At 41.4% G+C, this 17,958-nt stretch overlaps 1 protein-coding gene across 2 annotated transcripts in view; it reads left to right on the forward strand.

Annotated features, from left to right (window-relative positions):
* Positions 1–17,958, forward strand: part of dock11 (dedicator of cytokinesis 11) — a 124,881-nt gene that overhangs the window by 9,263 nt on the left and 97,660 nt on the right. For both annotated transcript variants that reach the window (XM_080450692.1, XM_080450693.1), the window contains exons 3-7: positions 2,626–2,715; positions 5,424–5,506; positions 10,250–10,316; positions 13,842–13,937; positions 16,037–16,171. In XM_080450692.1, the coding sequence (XP_080306818.1) occupies positions 2,626–2,715; positions 5,424–5,506; positions 10,250–10,316; positions 13,842–13,937; positions 16,037–16,171 (471 nt within the window). The remainder of the gene's footprint in view (positions 1–2,625; positions 2,716–5,423; positions 5,507–10,249; positions 10,317–13,841; positions 13,938–16,036; positions 16,172–17,958) is intronic.

Raw genomic sequence — 17,958 nt, forward strand, 5'->3', positions numbered from 1 at the left:
ATATAACATTTTTAACTAAACATGTTTTCTTTGCTTCTGGGGGTCCCTGGAACAACATATTTTGAGATGGGAGTCCGCGGCCAAATACTTATCATTTTGGGGGTCCTTGACATGAAAAGGTTTGAGAACCACTGATTTTAGCAACATAAGTTTAAAAAAAAAACTGAAATATATAAAATATAGATCAATGATTTGCACAATATGTTCACGATAAAAAAGGGAGATCTACAAGCTCGTAGCGCGGCACTCTGTGCCGTGCTATGAGCTTGTAGATCTGCTATTTTTGAATAGCCAAAGAAATCTAAAATGATGGGTTCCCGGTCTTAATGGGTTAAGGCCGAACATGAGGCTTAGCCTTGTCTGCACAAACAGAGGAGCACTATCTGAACTATCTGATTGTTAAATGTACATTTCCCGAGAACGGGTAATAAGGTCTAGCTTGTGCCTTGTAAAGTAGAAGCATTGCTTGCTAAACCCATGATTTCAATATTAGATACCTTACCTACCTCTCCATTTATACTCCGCTAACAAATAGTAGGCCCCTGTGTTCTACCATTGACTGCCTAACTACCACCACATCGTGCGATTTGTGTGTTCAGTATGAGAGCTCATCCATCGAGTCGAGTGTGAAGCCTTCTGATTCCTTCAGGCCCCCAACCTTGGAGGGTTAACTAGATATGAAGTGCTGATTTGGTGTTTCATTGCAACATGGAGTGATGGAAGAAGTACTACATTTTTTTTTACGTAAAAGCATCAATAAAAGTATCAATACCCTATTGTAGAAATATTGAAGTAAAAGTCTGCTATTCATAATTTACTTGAGTAAAAGTACAAAAGTATTGGCATCAAAATATACTGTATATACCAAAAGCAAAGGTACTCACTATGCAGAAGGTCCCACTTCACAAAATGTAAAAAAATCCTTTGAAAATAGCTACAATAGATCTACAAGCTCTGCTATTTTGAGGTTGTAGATCGGCTATTTTCAAATTGTTAATAGTATATAGGTCTGAAGTGGTTTTGTAATAATAATCAAAATGTACAAAGTAACTAGTAACTTAAGTTTTAAAACATGTTTTGTGGAGTAACAAGTACAATACCTACTTTCCTTTGAGATGTGGTGGAGTAGAAGTAAAATTATTGAAAATTATAAGTACTCCTGTGAAGTAAAAATACCTCAAAATTGTACTTAAGTACAGTACTTGAGTAAATGTACTTAGTTACTTTCCACCACTGGCAACATGAAACAACCAAATCAGCACTTCATATCTTTAACCCTCCAAGGTTGGGGGCCTGAATGAATGAATCGGACTCGACAGAAAGTATTTGATCACAAATTACAATTACATTTCCAGCTCACCAATGTACATGCCCCAACAATGGCCAACATTACCCCCGAGCTTATTTCTGAGTTAATCGGACGGGTGCTACCAGTCAAACACAACACAGCCTCATACACGGAACACATGTGGTTTTGTTTAGAGGCATGTTCTGGTTCCATGTCTCGTCTTTTCCCATCCCGAGAGACTCCTGAGAGACTTTATTTAGCATTCATCCTTTTCCATGTCTGTGTCTCTCCCTGGCTTTCTCTCTTGACTCCATCTTTGTTTTGTTTTTTTATTTCTCTGCTCTCTCAGTCTCTCTCAGCTGTCTTCCATTTACGTTTATAGTGTGTTGTGTGTGTGGGAGCGTTATGGAAGAAAGAACCATAAAGTTCTTGTGATATGACAATATGATAACGCTCTGTGATGCTCTTGTTTTTGGCTGTGTGTGTGTGTGTGTGTGTGTGTGTGTGTGTGTGTGTGTGTGTGTGTGTGTGTGTGTGTGTGTGTGTATGCATGGATTAAAGTTCTCAGTCGCCATGACTGGTTTCAGTCATTTGGATTCCGTAGAAGCCAGCATGTCTTCTATGAAAGCACGTTGCGCACCGAAAATAGCAGATCTACAAGCTCACAGCACGTCGCACTGCGACGTGCTGTGAGCTTGTAGATCGGCTATTTTCGGTCATTAGTTATTTTAAAGGGATAGTTCACCCATTACTCATCTTTTTTTCTATCGATTAGTCACCCCATGGAGACTTGAATTCATGGATATTTTTTTGTTTTTGTCGCATTCCTAAGCCAATAATTTAATGACTAGCGGACCGGTAGGCAGTGGTTCCGGTAGGAGACACAAACGAGACTCTTTGTGTCTCCTACCGGAACAGCTGCCGGTCATCAAATTATTGGCTTAGGAATGTGACAAAAACTAAGAAATATCCATGAATTGAAGTCTCCATGGGATGACTAATCGATAGAAAAAAAGCTATTTTTGGGGTGAACTATCCCTTTAAGATTAAAGAGTATTTGAAGTGATGAAACTAGCGCTATAATACATGTTTGGAAGCATCTTCCATAAACATGAATGGTCTCAGAAATGTCATGAAAGCGAACGGTTAATGCCTCAAATCTGTGAGTTATTCGACTGATTGGCTGTATGTAGAACAGCAGCAACATAGATTTAGAATGATAATACCTAAACATCATCGTTAAACTTTCAGTCATGAGATTCTATTTTGCTTTATTCCATTGTGTGTGTGTGTGTGTGTGTGTGTGCGTGTGTGCGTGCGTGCGTGTACCCATGCAGGAGGCCCAGATCTCCAGACAGAGGAGGACTGTGGTTCCCTCTGTGCCCCAGAACGCGGAACGAGAAGCACGGAGTCTGTTTGTCAAAGAGGTATTATAATCCACTTAATCAAATAGTATAATCTATCCATAGCTAAGGCTGTCACAATTACAAATTTAAGCTGACGATTAATTGTCACACAAATAATTGCAATTAGCGATTTAATTGGGTTTTTGGCATTGAACGTCGGAACATGTGAATACAATTACAATTTCTGTTTGGTTTTGAGGCTTCATAATCACAAATTGCACAGGGCAGATATGACAAATAACTTAAATATACAAAGAAATTACTGACACATTTAATACATTTATACTTGAAAAACAATGCAAGAAATTAAGGAAATGGCCTTGTAGATCTGCTATTTCGGCTATTTTTGGAAAATGTTTGAAAATGTATGAACATTTTTCAACATGGAAACAATTATGATGATTATGAAAAATAATTGCGATAATTATCTCAAATAATTTGATTAGGTGATTATGCAATAATTGTGACAGGCCTATCCATAGCTTTACTTCTTGATTGGCTACATTCATGGGATCACAAAGGTTATCTTACTGCCGTGTGGTACTTTACCAGTCTAATGATACTGCACACTAATGTATATTATACATTAATTAACTTTCCCGAAAAGGTTAAATTGGCTATTGATTTTCATGTTAGCACATATGAGAAGTAATTTGGAATCCTAATTATTTTGGTACACAGTGTAATCAAGGGAAATAAGCCCTTAGGCTTTATTGTGTTTTATTCTCGTTGGTGCTATGACTGTATGTCAGGAAATTGCTACTGCGCTCTTTTTTTATGTAATGACACCATATAAAATCAATCAATCCATCAATCAAATCCTAGTCGATCCATTCCATTGTTATTTCCATTTTCACGTGTTAAATTAACAGGATTTTATATCACGATGCATTGTAATGTAAATTGGAAATACTCCAGTATAGTAAAAATAGTACTTAAGTACAGTACTTGAGTAAATGTACTTAGTTACTTTACACCACTGGGTACAGTACAGTATATAGCTTGGCTGCATTCAAGTTCTTGTTAATTTTTCATTACTGCGTTCAAATGCTGCAAGCTAAGAGCAAAGAAAACGTCCTGAAGACGTCAGTATTATGACATGACCTTCGTTCAACATCTTAACCCAGCGGGGATAGAAAAAAAACAGTGAACTTAAAATGACGATAAATTATTGATGACCTGGCATGAACGCCAACAGGTCAGGCTTTACGACAATCACCCTGAAAGCTTGTAAAGAAACGCTGGAGGACGCGCAAACGCATGCCTGCGCAGTAAATGCTCGCTGCACCGATGATGTATCGTAACAGCAATGAACAACACAGCCGTTGTGAAGTCACTTTCCTGGCAAGGCGCAGTTTTTACTCAGGCCCAGGCCAGGTTTTGAATCTGTGTTCCACAGCCAGCTCTTACTCATATGGACTGGAAACGATTGTCACAGGGATTGTTAAAGCACACACAAGCCTTATCTCCAGAACAAAGACACATTCAGCTCGAGGTCGGACTATACTGGACTTGAATGACAATTCCCACTTGCAGTTAACCAAGTATTTCAGTTGACCCCCCCCCCCCCTATACTTGGTCCCCTCCTTTTTTCCCTCTTTGCTGAAAATCTACCAGTGGTGTAAAGTAGCTAAGTACATTTACTCAAGTACTGTACTTAAGTACAATTTTGAGGTACTTTTACTTTACTGGAGTTCAATACTTTTACTTTTACACCACTACATCTCTGAGAAAAATATATGTATTTCTACATTGCAGTATTGATACTTTAACTTAAGTAAAACGTTTGAGTACTTTTCCCACCACTGCAAACTACAGTACAAGCTTGCGATGCATTGTGAGCTTGTAGAACTGCAATTCTTTTGCCAAACGTTCACTTATTACGACATGCCCAGAACAGGGATGCTGGGGTTCGTTCATGTGGTTAATGCACTACGATGTTCACAATTAGTATAATAATAATAATAATGTTCATGTCACAAACAATTCTGAAAGAAGAGACATCGTCACCTTCCTAAACTAATGGTCGAAGTAATTTTTTTTAAAAGTTTTTCAGAAAAAAAAAGATTGATCCAAAACAAAACTGTATGATATTTCTTAATCATTTCACCCAAAACGTTTATTACAAATTATGACTATTAACATAAAAATAACACTGTCTTTCAGTTATGTAACATAAAAGATTTAAATAGGATTAAACCTGACTTAGTCAAAATCATTTGGCCATTTGTTTGGCCTAAGTCACAAAACCATGTGACTTAGGCAAACAAAATGGCCTATTTTGGCCTAAGTCACACGAGGGATATAGGCCATTATACTAAAAGGGGAAGGAACAGCATGATCCTTTTCAATTAGGAGATAGACGATTTTACCAGAGGTGGCCAGCTGACTTAGGCAAAAATATGATTTTCCTCAAAAAAATTCTTAGGCCATTAGTTTAGGAAGGTGACGACATATTTCTTCGGCACACACCAGGCTCTTTGACAGTCCGGATCCCGGTGTCTCTGAGTTAACACGGCGGTGCATGAGCTCTCCCAGATCAGTCCAAATAAAGGAACCAAGCCGGCGATGTGTCCACGAATCCGTCTCTAATGAGTCATAGTAAAAGGAAAGAACTGTGCGGTCACGTTCCTGGCATGGTCTAGTTGTTATATTGGCATCATGTGCATTGTGTGTGGCTGCTGTAATGCTCCTAATCCAGCTCTCTCTCCCGTTGACCTCTCTGGCAGTGCATCAAGATGTACAACACCGACTGGCACGTCATTAACTACAAGTATGAGGCTTACTCTGGTGATTTCCGCATGCTGCCAAGGTAAGAAGAAAAAACAGAAGACTTTGGAGTTAGTGGTGGAAGAAGTACTCACATTTGTTACTTAAGTAAAAGTATCAATACTGCAATATAGAAATTACAAGTAAAAGTATTATATTCAAAATTTACTTGAGTAAAAGTATGAAAGTATTGGCATCAAAACATACTTAAAGTACCAAAAAATGTATACAAATCTTTTGAAAATAGCAGATCTACAAGCTCACAATAAGTCACAATGCGATGCGTTGTGAGCTTGTAGATGTAGAACAGGGTACATCCAGTGCCAGCGTGTTTTACCGTTTATCGGCGATCCTTTTAGAGCTGCAGAAGCCACAACGAGGACCCGGATGTAAACAAAGGGTGTCTGGGCGATGGCCGAGGGTCCAGTCTAACGACTGGAACAATAACATTTCTACCGCGATCCGCCATAGACCATATTCACACGGCGGCCATGTTTCTATGAAGTCAATGAAAGTAGCCACCCCGGGTGGCGGCACTTTCAATGTTAAATTCCAATATGGCCGCCGTGTGACTATGGTCTATTGCAGAGAGATCGCCCGTCGAAAATGGCTGGTTTTGACCACTGTAAAAATATATGGAGATATGGACCTTTTTCTCAAGATCCCATCATTGGGGCGGATGCATGTCCGCTTTTTGGGGGCTGACGTCACATCCGTCCATTCCTTTTTTAAAGGGTCCTAGGATCATTCCTAAGTTGCGTTAGAGCGCCCCTTGTGAAAAAATAGATAAATAAAATCAAAACGTAGATTCTCGTTTTTGGCACTCAAAGGTTGGATTTGAAAAAAATATTTTTTTGGCACTCAATGTGTTAAGTAAAAGTACTTAGTTACTTTCCACCACTGGTTGGAGTGTATGTGTACGATAGCATCAGTCAAGGATTCACCTTATTGTCATGTGCAGGAGAAAAGACCAGATGCTTAGCTCAGCTGTCATGTTTGTGTTGTGATTAAGCACGATAAAGTCACTGTTTTGTAACACTAAATCCATAACTGGAAGTGAAACAGGAACAGATGTGGAACACAGAAACTAAAATGACCCCATAACGCTGTTAGATGAATCTACAGTAAACAAGTAGACGCTGAACTCTCTGCTCCTCACAGCACAAGGACATTAAGTGCAGGATATCGGGCTCTATTCACAGGCCAAAAATTCCCCGTTAAATCGGGATAATGGACCTGCGCCGCCCCAATAGGTTATTCTAGCACCTGCTCTACCCGTCACCATTATGCCGACGCCGTTATTTGCGCGTGGAGGTGTGCCTGTGGGCGTGTTGTTGCTATATCCCCCACATTGCAATTCTACAGACACACATGGGTACGGCTTGGGGACGGGGGATAGTGGATTCTAGAAGCACCCGCTGGTTTATAAAATCACCCGTCAAGTGCACACAGACACTACAATGGCTTTGTGCGTTGGACCATGAGCCGTGTTGCCAGCCTTGGAGAGAAATAAGCAACGCAGTCCGCAGGTCTATGAAAACAAAAAGAAGCAACTCTAAGGCCACATGAGCACTTCAAACTACTAACTAGAGCTTTCATATCCCCTAAATATTTCAGCCTGGCTCGACTAATAATTGACAAATTAGACCCAGTCAGCCCGTCAGTCATTTTTCTAAAGAAGCCTTATTTCTCATTAAATCTTGGTAATTCGTTAAGAACAGGAGTCATTCTACCCTAACAGTCTATATTTTATTTAAAAAACAGCTTGGAGCAAATAGGGCTATATAAATATATACACTTCCCCATAACCATTTTAAAAATGAGTATGGTTATTCTATGAAATATATGTTTCATAGAATAACCGTAATCATTTTTGCAATGGAGAAATCACACCCAATGTTACCTTCTGGCCGCTGCCTGTGCTTTCATTTGAAGAAATAATCCAACAATTTCTTTGAGGTGAAAAAGACATGAAGAAAGTTCTGAAGATCCATTATTTATGTCATGTTATGGTTTAAAGTTTAAAGGGAGCTCTCTACTGCTGCGTCATGACAAGACAGTGATTGATTTGACCTAGGCTACTTTAGCGTTGCGCTGCCCTGTTGATTAATTATTTGGCATCAGCTGTGTAGGAATATATAACTATTTTAAATGGCTTTCATATACTCTTGGGGATCTGACTAATATGACAAGTTGCTTATTGTGAACACAATAGCCTACGCTACAAATTAATTAATATGTGAATTTATTTGGATGTAAAAAAAACTTAGACCCGGCTCAGCCGGTGCCGACGGGCCGGGTCGGGTCCCGTTGGGTTTGGGCTAAAATCTTAAGCACTTACATTTTTTATAAGGTGATCGGATCATAGTGTGATTTTCATTTTGGCTGCTGTCTCATTAAACCCCTGCTGCGGGACGTGCGGGTCAATATTATATTATAGCCTATATTATATATATTAGCCTATATTATTATTATATTCCCCGCGTAAACGCTACGTTCATGACCCCCCAAAATAACCATATTTGAACTGGGGACCCCCCCATTTTGTTTGACTCGGTTCCACAGATAAATATTGTGAAAATAGCAGATCTACAAGCTCGCCAGGCGTTGGGTGCTCCATTGTGGTCTCGACCCACAGGTTGAGAACCACTGCATTAAGCTCCAAGCAAGTTACATGCGACGCACATACGCATCGCAGCAATGTGTCTGGGTTTGAGAGGCTTTGATTGATGTAAACTTAAAGTTTAGCTCTGTTACTGAACAAAGGTGGATGATGAAAGATAACGGGGACAATATGGATGTAAGTTAACTTTAAAACTGCGTCACTTCAGAGGAAACTATGGAGCAACTTCAGAGATGTTTACACACCCCTGGAATCCATTAGAACGGTGGAAATAGAACGATAACAGCCAACGTGAGTACATAGGCTATAGTATAGACCTTTCCTAAAACTGTCCAATTTATTATACCCATGTGCTACTGTTTGTCTGTGTACCACGTAGGAGCGTTGTCGCAACATGATGTAATTAATTATTTGGGAGCAGCCAGTGTGTACCAATAGTATACATATTTTAAATGGCTTTCATATACTATTCCGGATCTGACTAATATGACAAGCTTATTGTGAACACAATAGGCTACAAATTAATATAAAAATGTATTTGGATTAAAAAAAAAGAAGGAAAACAAGCCCAATGTGGCTTATAATAATCAGACCAGGCAACAGTGCAGACAGGTAGATAGGCTAGAGCATATATTGGATCGGGATGACGGCTAGCGCAGTCTTCTCTTAAAGGCAATGGCTTCTGGCACGGTGATTGGTTTTATCATTGTAACGCCCAAACCACACCTATGCATAATGTAACGGGTAGCTCAGGTGTTTGGCGGGTGAGGGGGGTGCCATAGAATACCGAATTTTGCGGGGAAACGCCTCTTGCCTAGTCCGAAATCCCTAATTAGTGGTTTGTTCAAATCTGGCTCTGAATAGAGCCCATCATCTCACACACCCAAAGGAAGACAGTGCATACATATAATACATTGAGACAGGAACCCGGGGTGCAGTGGTGGGAAAAGTACTCAAATGTTTTACTTTAAGTAAAAGTATTAATGCTGCAATGTAGAAGTACTCCGTTACAAGTAAAAGTCCGGAATTCAAAATTTACTTGAGTAAAATTACAAAAGTATTGGTATCAAAATGTACTTAAAGTACCAAAAGTTAAAAAAAAACGTTTTTGGGAAAATGAGAATCGATTCTGAATTGTACAACATGAGAATCGTGATTCGTATTCGAAACGTTTTTTTCCCCCCACACCCCTACTGTTGGTTTTGCTAGGCTGGATAGTGCATTACTTATAAACTTACACAGTAGGCTACACTAAAATATGTACCTGAAAACATTTGAGGTGAGAAATAGCTAATGTCTGCAGCTACAGCCATGTCTGCAGCTACATTCAGGAGCCAGTTTACTTAATTATCACATTGATTGGAAATAGGGGGAAACAATTAACCTGACTCTGTACAAAATAAGCAAACAAAAGCTCATGAAATGAACATATCTCAGTAAAATTTTGTAGCTAATCTGCACAAAACGTAAAGTGTAAAAGCAACACTTTACTGATGCACTTACCATGCTTGCTGCCTGTCTCAAATCAAGTTGTTTGCAGCTGCAAGGTTAACGAGGTGGGAGGGCACTTGACATCACTGCATCAGGTGAGAAGTAAAACTGACTGATGGCAGCCAGGTCATTTAAATTATAATAATTATATATAAATAATAATTATGATAGTGATATTATAATTATTTGTCAAATGGGTGTTGGGCAGGCCTTTAAAAAAGAAAAAAACAACTTTGAGGCAAAAGGGCAGGTGCTCAAGCACCAAAAGCCCCCACCTCTGCACGTGCCTGGCCTCCATATAACCTTCAAAACAAGCTCTTTTTTTTATAGTACAGTGTAGAATGACAGGAAACAGGAGAGAGAAACGGGGAGTGACACGCAGCAAAGGCATCGAACCGGAATGGAACCCGGGACTCACTGTCAGGCTTTATCATAGCCTATATGTGGTATGCGCCTTAATCACTACTTACTTACTTAAACAAACAGCACTACACCCCATAAGAGGGGCTAAATTATTTACATGCATCAGTGACCACAAAAAAATACTCTGTATGTCATAAAGACTGACATAAAATACTGTAAGGTACAGTAGGTGGATGGGGAGTTGATGTATTGAACATGACACGCGATCACTGACACACGATGTCTCTTCTGTGTCTTGTATTTTCACAGCAAGGGCCTGAAGACGGACAAGCTGCCGGCTCACGTCTTCGAGATAGACGAAGACGCCAAAGATGAGGTGAGTGAGTGAGCGACCGAGCGGCGGATGGGGCCTGAGAGGGCTGTCAGATCAGAGACATTGATTAGCACAGGGAGGGTCGGTGAGCGGGCCGCCCCTTGAACCTCCATGTCTTTGATGGCCGTTTTGTGCCTGCACAGCACAGCGCTTTGAGCATGGCGCACAGCCAGCAAATGGATGATCCTTTTGGTTTGGATTCATGTAGATAAGAAACGGTTTTAGTTGGGAGAACATAGCATAACCGTGTTGTCATACCTGTCGTGCATAATCTATATTTTTTGTCCCTATAGAGCAGTGGTTCTCAAACCTTTTCATGTCAAGGACCCCCAGATTGACACGTATTAGCCTGCGGACCCCCATTTGAAAAGATATGGCAGGGGCCCCCATAAGAGAAGATTTTTACGGCTCTATAGCAGTGATTCTCAACCATTTTAATTTCAAGGACCCCCATTTAATGGCATTTCTATCTCATGGGACCACAATTTATATGGTAAAATCAATGTTAATTTAACTCTGAGAGTGTACAAATGGTTCCATTTGTACACTCTCAGAGTTACAGACCCATAAGGGTCTATTTGGTTCCTAATCTATCATTTAGCTGGGGACCCCCTGGAACTCCGTCAAAGACCCCCGGGGGCCCCATTTTGAGAACCAATGCTATAGAGCAGCCATTCCTTGTACTGTAGGAATAAGTAGCACACTATTCTGCATAAGGGAAACATGAGATCATTACCGTATCTCTCTGGTGAAAAGCTTTGTAGAACCGTGTATGTATAACACAATATATGTCAGTTGAATACTGTAATTTTTGACATGCGTCACGGTTGTTGGACTATGTATAAAATGATCCTTCATCGTTTACCTGTCATGCTCAAATCCATCTCGATGAGCTTGGTCGCATGTCATTCCATTGCTTTCTCTGCTGTGCGATAAAGCAAGCAGAGATGCCTCGTAAAATCACACTGGAGTGGGATGGTGGGGTTTATAGCGCTGGTTCTCAAAGTGGGGTCCGGGGGCCCCCAGGGGTCCTCGAGCGGGTTCCCAGGGGGTCTCCAGCAAAAATGAGGAACAGTATAAACACTTGAGCCCTACGGTCTACACAAGCTTGTGTGCGGCACGTTGTGAGCTTGTAGATCTGCTATTATTGAAAACATATTGACAAATGTTGACAAATCTTCTCTTATGGGCGGGGGGGGGGGCACAAAATCTTTTAACCCATTAAAACCGGGAAAGTATCCGTGTCAATTTAGGCTTTTGCGTTGGCTACTCAAAAATAGTAAATGCTCAATTTTTTTTACATTTTTGAAAAATCTTGAAGTGCGAGAACTATACTGATTTAGAGGGCATTTGTAGAATCGGCCTCAGGTCTTAATGGGTTAAACGGGGGTCCGCTTCCGAATACATATTAATTTGTGGGTCTGTGGGAAACTGTCTGAGAACCACTGGATATTAGAATGACTGCATGCTCTCCGTCCAGCTGTGTCGGCCCAGAGGAGACTGAACTGAACAGAGTGAAACCAGAAGCCTTTATAGATCCTATAAATAGCCCCCTCGTCGAACCCCGCCTCCCTTTCTCTCTACCCCCTTGGTAGGGTGGAGTGATGTGTGTGTGTGTGTGTGTGTGTGTGTGTGTGTGTGTGTGTGTGTGTGTGTGTGTGTGTGTGTGTGTGTGTGTGTGTGTGTGTGTGTGTGTGTGTGTGTGTGTGTGTGTGTGTGTGGAGTGCCGCGCATCTGAGGGCGACTGAGAAAGCGGGTGAGCGAGAGAGGGACGAAGAGAGAGAACATCGAGACAATTAGATTACAGGACAAAGCGGGGGGGGGGGGGGGTGCATTGCAGAGATGAGCACAGAGGACAGAGTGCCACTTCAATGTGATTAGGACTGTCTGGTTTGTGCACGCGCGCGCACTCACGCACGCACACACACACAACCCTACCATCGCTGTTCTCCGAGTGTCAGTGTTTGATTCATAACATTGTGCTGTGTTCATCGCATTATCTAAATGGATTATGACCCGTCATAGTTAAAGCCCCCCTGTGTGTGATAGGACACTTATTCCCTGTGTGTGTGTGCGTGTGCGGCCGTGCGTGCGTGCGTATTACCCTGATGATAAACGCTCCCTTGGCAGCTCTCCCACTGCTGTTGATATGACCAGGGTGGATCGAGAGGTCAGAGGTTAAATCATCGCGGCTCTTTTATGGGAACCAGTCAAATTCCACCTCCTCAGTGTAACGTAAATTTGGCGAGACAGCGTGTGATTACGGATGAGGGGAATTCCCTTTGGGGTTGTGAGTGTCCCGTGGGTGTCTCACACATCTAGGAAGAAACTTGTGTCTGCTATTGTTTACGCGCATGGTACTGACTGTAAACAATCTCACCAACTTTCAACTATTTACTCTGGACATTGCACAGAAGCTCGACAAATAATATTTTGTTAACCAGAACTGTGCATTTTTGTACATCTGGTGTTTACTGTGTCGTCATTTGTGTCATTTAGCCTGTGTCATTCAACTCAACTCAGTCAATGCCATTCGGCTCATTATACGGTAGTGCCATACCACAAGTTATCTCAACACACTTTATACATAGAGCAGAGACCCAACGTTTCCCCCCCTGAGCAGGCATTTGGCGACAGTGACAAGGAAAGAACCCCAGAGCAGAACCTGAGTGGTTGAGCATCTGCTTTGACCGTGCTGGGTTGAAAGTGAGAGAGAGAAAATAAGTGATTGTATGACCTATTGGCCGATTCAAAAGATTGGGGTGGAATGTCTTCCTTGTCGTATTGGGGAGTGCGGTCAGTGCGCATGCCAAGTTTGATGCAGATCGGTCCAGCAGTGTCTGAGATTAGCTGCACACAGACACACACACACACACACACACACACACACACACACACACACACACACACACACACACACACACACACACACACACACACACACACACACACACACACACACACACACACACACACACACACACACACACACACACACACACACACACACACACACACACGCGCGGATAGGGGCGAAAACATAATCTCCGCCCCGGCCTGGCAGAGATAACAACAATAATAACAACTACTACTACTAGCGTCATGTGTCTCAATGAACAGCAGGGGTCTTCAACATTTTTCAGGCCAAGGACCCCCCTAGAGATGAAGCAGGGACCCCCTCTATATTGCATAAAATTGTGTTTTAGTTTTTTTACTTCATCTGCTCTTTTTTCCCTCTACACCTATACCTCTGCCAAAAATAGCCGATCTACAAGCTCACAACGCCTCGCAGCGCGAGGCGTTGTGAGCTTGTAGATCTGCTATTTTTGGCTAAAGTTCTCCTCAGAAAAAGGGATGCTACAGGGTTCAAGTGGTTCATATAAATGAAAAAGAATCGTATCACACAAACGGCGGCCCCCCCTGTAGTAGCTCTGAGGACCTCCTTAGGGGTCCCGGACCCCCTGTTGAAGACCCCTGACTTACTGTATTGTGTGTGTGTGCGCGTGTGTGTGTGTGTGTGTATATCAGGACTCGGCGTCGCTCTGCTCCCAGAGGGGAGGCATCATGAAGCAGGGCTGGCTGCAGAAGGCCAACATCAACAGTAGCCTGTCTGTCTCCATGCGGGTGAGTCAGAAGCAGACCTCCTGTCTGCTGTTAACGCAGTCAGCAACCACAGCCACCACCACAACCAACCACAACATGCAGGCATAACAACATCATAACAAACCATGGTAGTGATTATTAGGTCCCTCGCTGTAAAAACACAGAGTGTTCGTTTTAAACTCTGAGAGACGTGTACGAAATGGAACCAAAACGGACTCGTACGGGTCCGTTTTGAGTTCCATTTTGTACTGTTCTCAGACTGTGCTCCAATGCTCCATTCTTCTTTACTCAATACATACAGTACCATGACATTTTGTCCATTGGTAGTTTCGATACACGACCCCTTCATTCGTTTACAACTCTTTTCATAGATTCTTTATGTGATACCCTCACCCTCAAATGTGAAGTGACTTATTTTTTGTGAAAATATATATGCGCTTTATTGTCGAAAGTATTATCCAGTACTTTTATAATTTTTATTATATTACAATGGTCACAAGCCAAAATAACATCAGTAGTGATTCACTGTAGTTCACTTGGGATGAGGAGCGGAACCTTTGTGTGCACAGCGGGCGGCAGTGGCTCAGGGGTAGAGTGGCCGGGTAGAGTGAACTGGAATACCGCATGGTTCCCGGTTCGATCCCGGGGTGGGGCGCTCCCCTAGAGTTAGTGTCGAAGTGTCCTTGAGCAAGACGCTGAACCCCTAATTGCTCCCGATGAGCAGGTTGGTGCCTTGCATGGTTTCCTCCGCCATCGGTGTATGAATGTGTGCGCTATATAAATGCACCATTTACCATTTACCACAGCAGGTGTTGCCCGAGGCTCCTTTTTAAGGTTTGGGTGTCTTCCCTCTTCCTTGAGAGGAAAATTAAGAACGAAACTGAACAGGTTCATGTCTTCATTTCTGTGTTGCGTTTTCTCTGTTTTTCAGGCCAGTACACCGTGAAAACCATTATTAACTTATCTCCTAAGGTTTAATGTTTATGTGAAGAGACTGTGTTGGGTTTTTAATGACGGATTTGAGGGTTTTATATTGAGTTTAAGACGGTAAAAAGTCCGCAAATTGAAGTGCTGCTGATTGCATAATGGCGTTTGCATCGTGTAATCCCTTTGAAGATGGTGTTCGCCTCGTTGTAGACTGAGGCATTGAACCAACATCAATACTGTTAAGGGACCCGCATGCTACCAAATGAGGTGGTCACCCTATCACCCTTTAGGTGATAGAGAGAGCGCTCTCTATGATAGAGAGAGCTCTCTCTATCACCACCGCGGTGATAAGGTGATAAGGTGACCACCGAAAATGGTAGCATGCGCCCCCCTTTACTGTGGTACCCGACCGAGTTTGGGACCCGTAACATTTACACAATATTTAGTAGTGTTAAACCTGTAAAGCATTTTGTGACTGTCAGGGAAAGGTGCTCTACAAATTAATTGTACTTACTTACATAACACAGCACATTTTTAAACACAGAGTTAAAATGAATTTAACTCTGAAAGTGTAAAATTTTATATTTCCAGAGTTTAATTTAATTCTTACGTTTATAGATATCGTTCTCATGGGCAAGCAGTGATTGATTGATTGAATACTTTATTAGCAGGTTAGCAGTCAAAGGTTATACTAAATGGATAACACAAAACGCCTCAGGTGGCTTGTTTCCATCGTCGTGATCCAGTGGGATTGGATCCCACCAATGTGTTATTTCCCATAATATAGCCTGGTTTGCTGTGCTTAAATGCTTGCTATGTCAACTGTGGTGTTAACCAGGGATCTAACTAACAGTGTTTGTTGTGTGACTTTACAGAAAACACCTGCATTCAGAACGTCATTTACGTATCATTACACAAAAGCAACAACTTACTTGTTCTTTACTGTGATTATGGGTACTTCAGCACTGGCAAGCGCTGGCAATAATAATAATGTTGTTGTTCTGCAAAATGTGCAGCTGTGCGTCCTCTCCCATTCAGTCGCTTTAGATAAATCAGCCCTGTAGAACAAGATAAATGCACACAGTGATAGATGTGTTTAAAAAAATAGGAAAGCCACATTAATATTTCACAGTTTTGAGTTGAACTGTTCAACACGTGACCCTTGTGTCTCCATGATCGCTGGTGACATGCAGGTGTTCAAGAGGAGATACTTCTACCTGTCCCAGCTCCCCGACGGCTCCTACATCCTCAACTCGTACAAGGACGAGAAGAACTGCAAGGACACCAAAGGGTCCATCTACCTGGACTCCTGCATCGATGTCGTTCAGGTACGCTTACCCAGAATGCAATGTGTTTGCTTGGAATGTAACTGCACCTGAGAGGACCATGCAACTTTAGGCTGGGTTGGGACACACATATATATATATCTACGTCTGTCTGTCTGTCTGTCTGTCTGTCTGTCTGTCTGTCTGTCTGTCTATATTATGCATTTTCTCGTGCTGAAGAGACAAATGGCGGCAACAGACGAAACACAAACTGCACAGCAGCATCTATGGCAGTTGAACGATATGATGCTTTGACATTTTTTAACCAGACTTTGTTGCTCAAGTTGTGAGTTTTTATTTTTTGTTTCTTTTCTTAAAAAGTAGCAGAGTAGTACGAGCACACCCTTTGGATGTAAGCCAATCGCAGTTCTAATATTACCTGCACAACTTCAGACTGAGAAATACTATAAGAAAGGGAAAAGAGTAAATCTTCTGGTTCTAGGTGGGTTCGGGCTGACAGACAATTTATTACTAAGGCATAGTTGGGGTTTGGAAGTACATGTTCTGGTTTGGGCTGAACTCTAAACTTTGAGGCCATAGTCAAGTTTGGCGTCAACCAGGCTACTGATCTATAAGCACTCTGGTATATATATGTATACTATATATACTTTTGGAAATGTTATGATGAATGTTGTGTAAATATGCATAAACAACCCTGTGTCGTGACTCTGCCGGCTGATTAACCCATTAAGACCTGAAGCCGATTCTACAAATGTCTTCTAAATCCCAACAGTATTCTGAAAAAAACTTATGTTTCTATATCAGTGGTTCTCAAACCTTTTATGTCAAGGACCCCCAAAATGATATGTATTTGGCCGCCGACCCCCATCTGGAAACATTTTGTTCCAGGGGCACCCAGAAGCAAAGATATGAGTTAAAAATGTTCGCTTTACAACAATATATTCAAAGATTTGCACACATTTTCAAGATTTTTCAAAAATAGCTCATAGCGCGGCTCTCTGTGCCGCACCATGAGCGCTATATAATGCGTTCCAGGTCTTAATGGGTTAACCAAAAGGAAGTGATAATCGTTGCTAATGAAAGTTATTCTGAGACCTCACACAGGATGTACTGTACAGAGAAGGTGGCTGAAGCAATAAGCTGTATTACTCAACGCCGGAACGTATCAAATCTGTGTTACGCAACGAGGTCACACAGTACAAAGAAATGAAATATATATATATATAGGAAGTAGAAGAAACAAAACGGTAAATGATAAAACAGTAAATGTTGCTGCCTCTAAATGGAGCTCAATGATATAAAGTGCTCGTTCCTTGTTAACCCATTCAATCCCGGAACGCATACTGAGCCATTTAACATTTTTAGCTATAACCATTATTTTATACTTTGGGCTATTCAAAAATAGCAGATCTGCACTCTTGTAGATCAGCTATTACATTTCTTTAATCGTGTTTTTTTTTGTAAATCTTTGAATATATTATGTTTTTTTAAGCGAACATTTTTAACTCAAATCTTTGCTTCTGGGGATTCTACAAATGTCTTCTAAATCCTAACAGTTTCCTGAAACACTTATGTTGCTATAATATCAGTGGTTCTCAAACTTTTTCATGTCAAGTGGCTGCGGACCCCCATCTCAAAATATTTAGTTCCAGGGAACCCCAGAAGCAAAGATTTGAGTTACAAATGTTCGCTTAAAAATATATATATATTCAAAGCTTGCACAACTTTTCATGATTTTTCTAAAATAGCAGATCTACAAGCTCATACGCTATGAGCTTGTAGATCTGCTATTTTTGAATAGCCCAGAGTATAAAATAATGGTTAAAGTT

Source organism: Gymnoscopelus braueri, assembly GCF_963280865.1.
Source record: "Gymnoscopelus braueri genome assembly, chromosome: 15".
Taxonomy (NCBI): Eukaryota; Metazoa; Chordata; class Actinopteri; order Myctophiformes; family Myctophidae; genus Gymnoscopelus; species Gymnoscopelus braueri.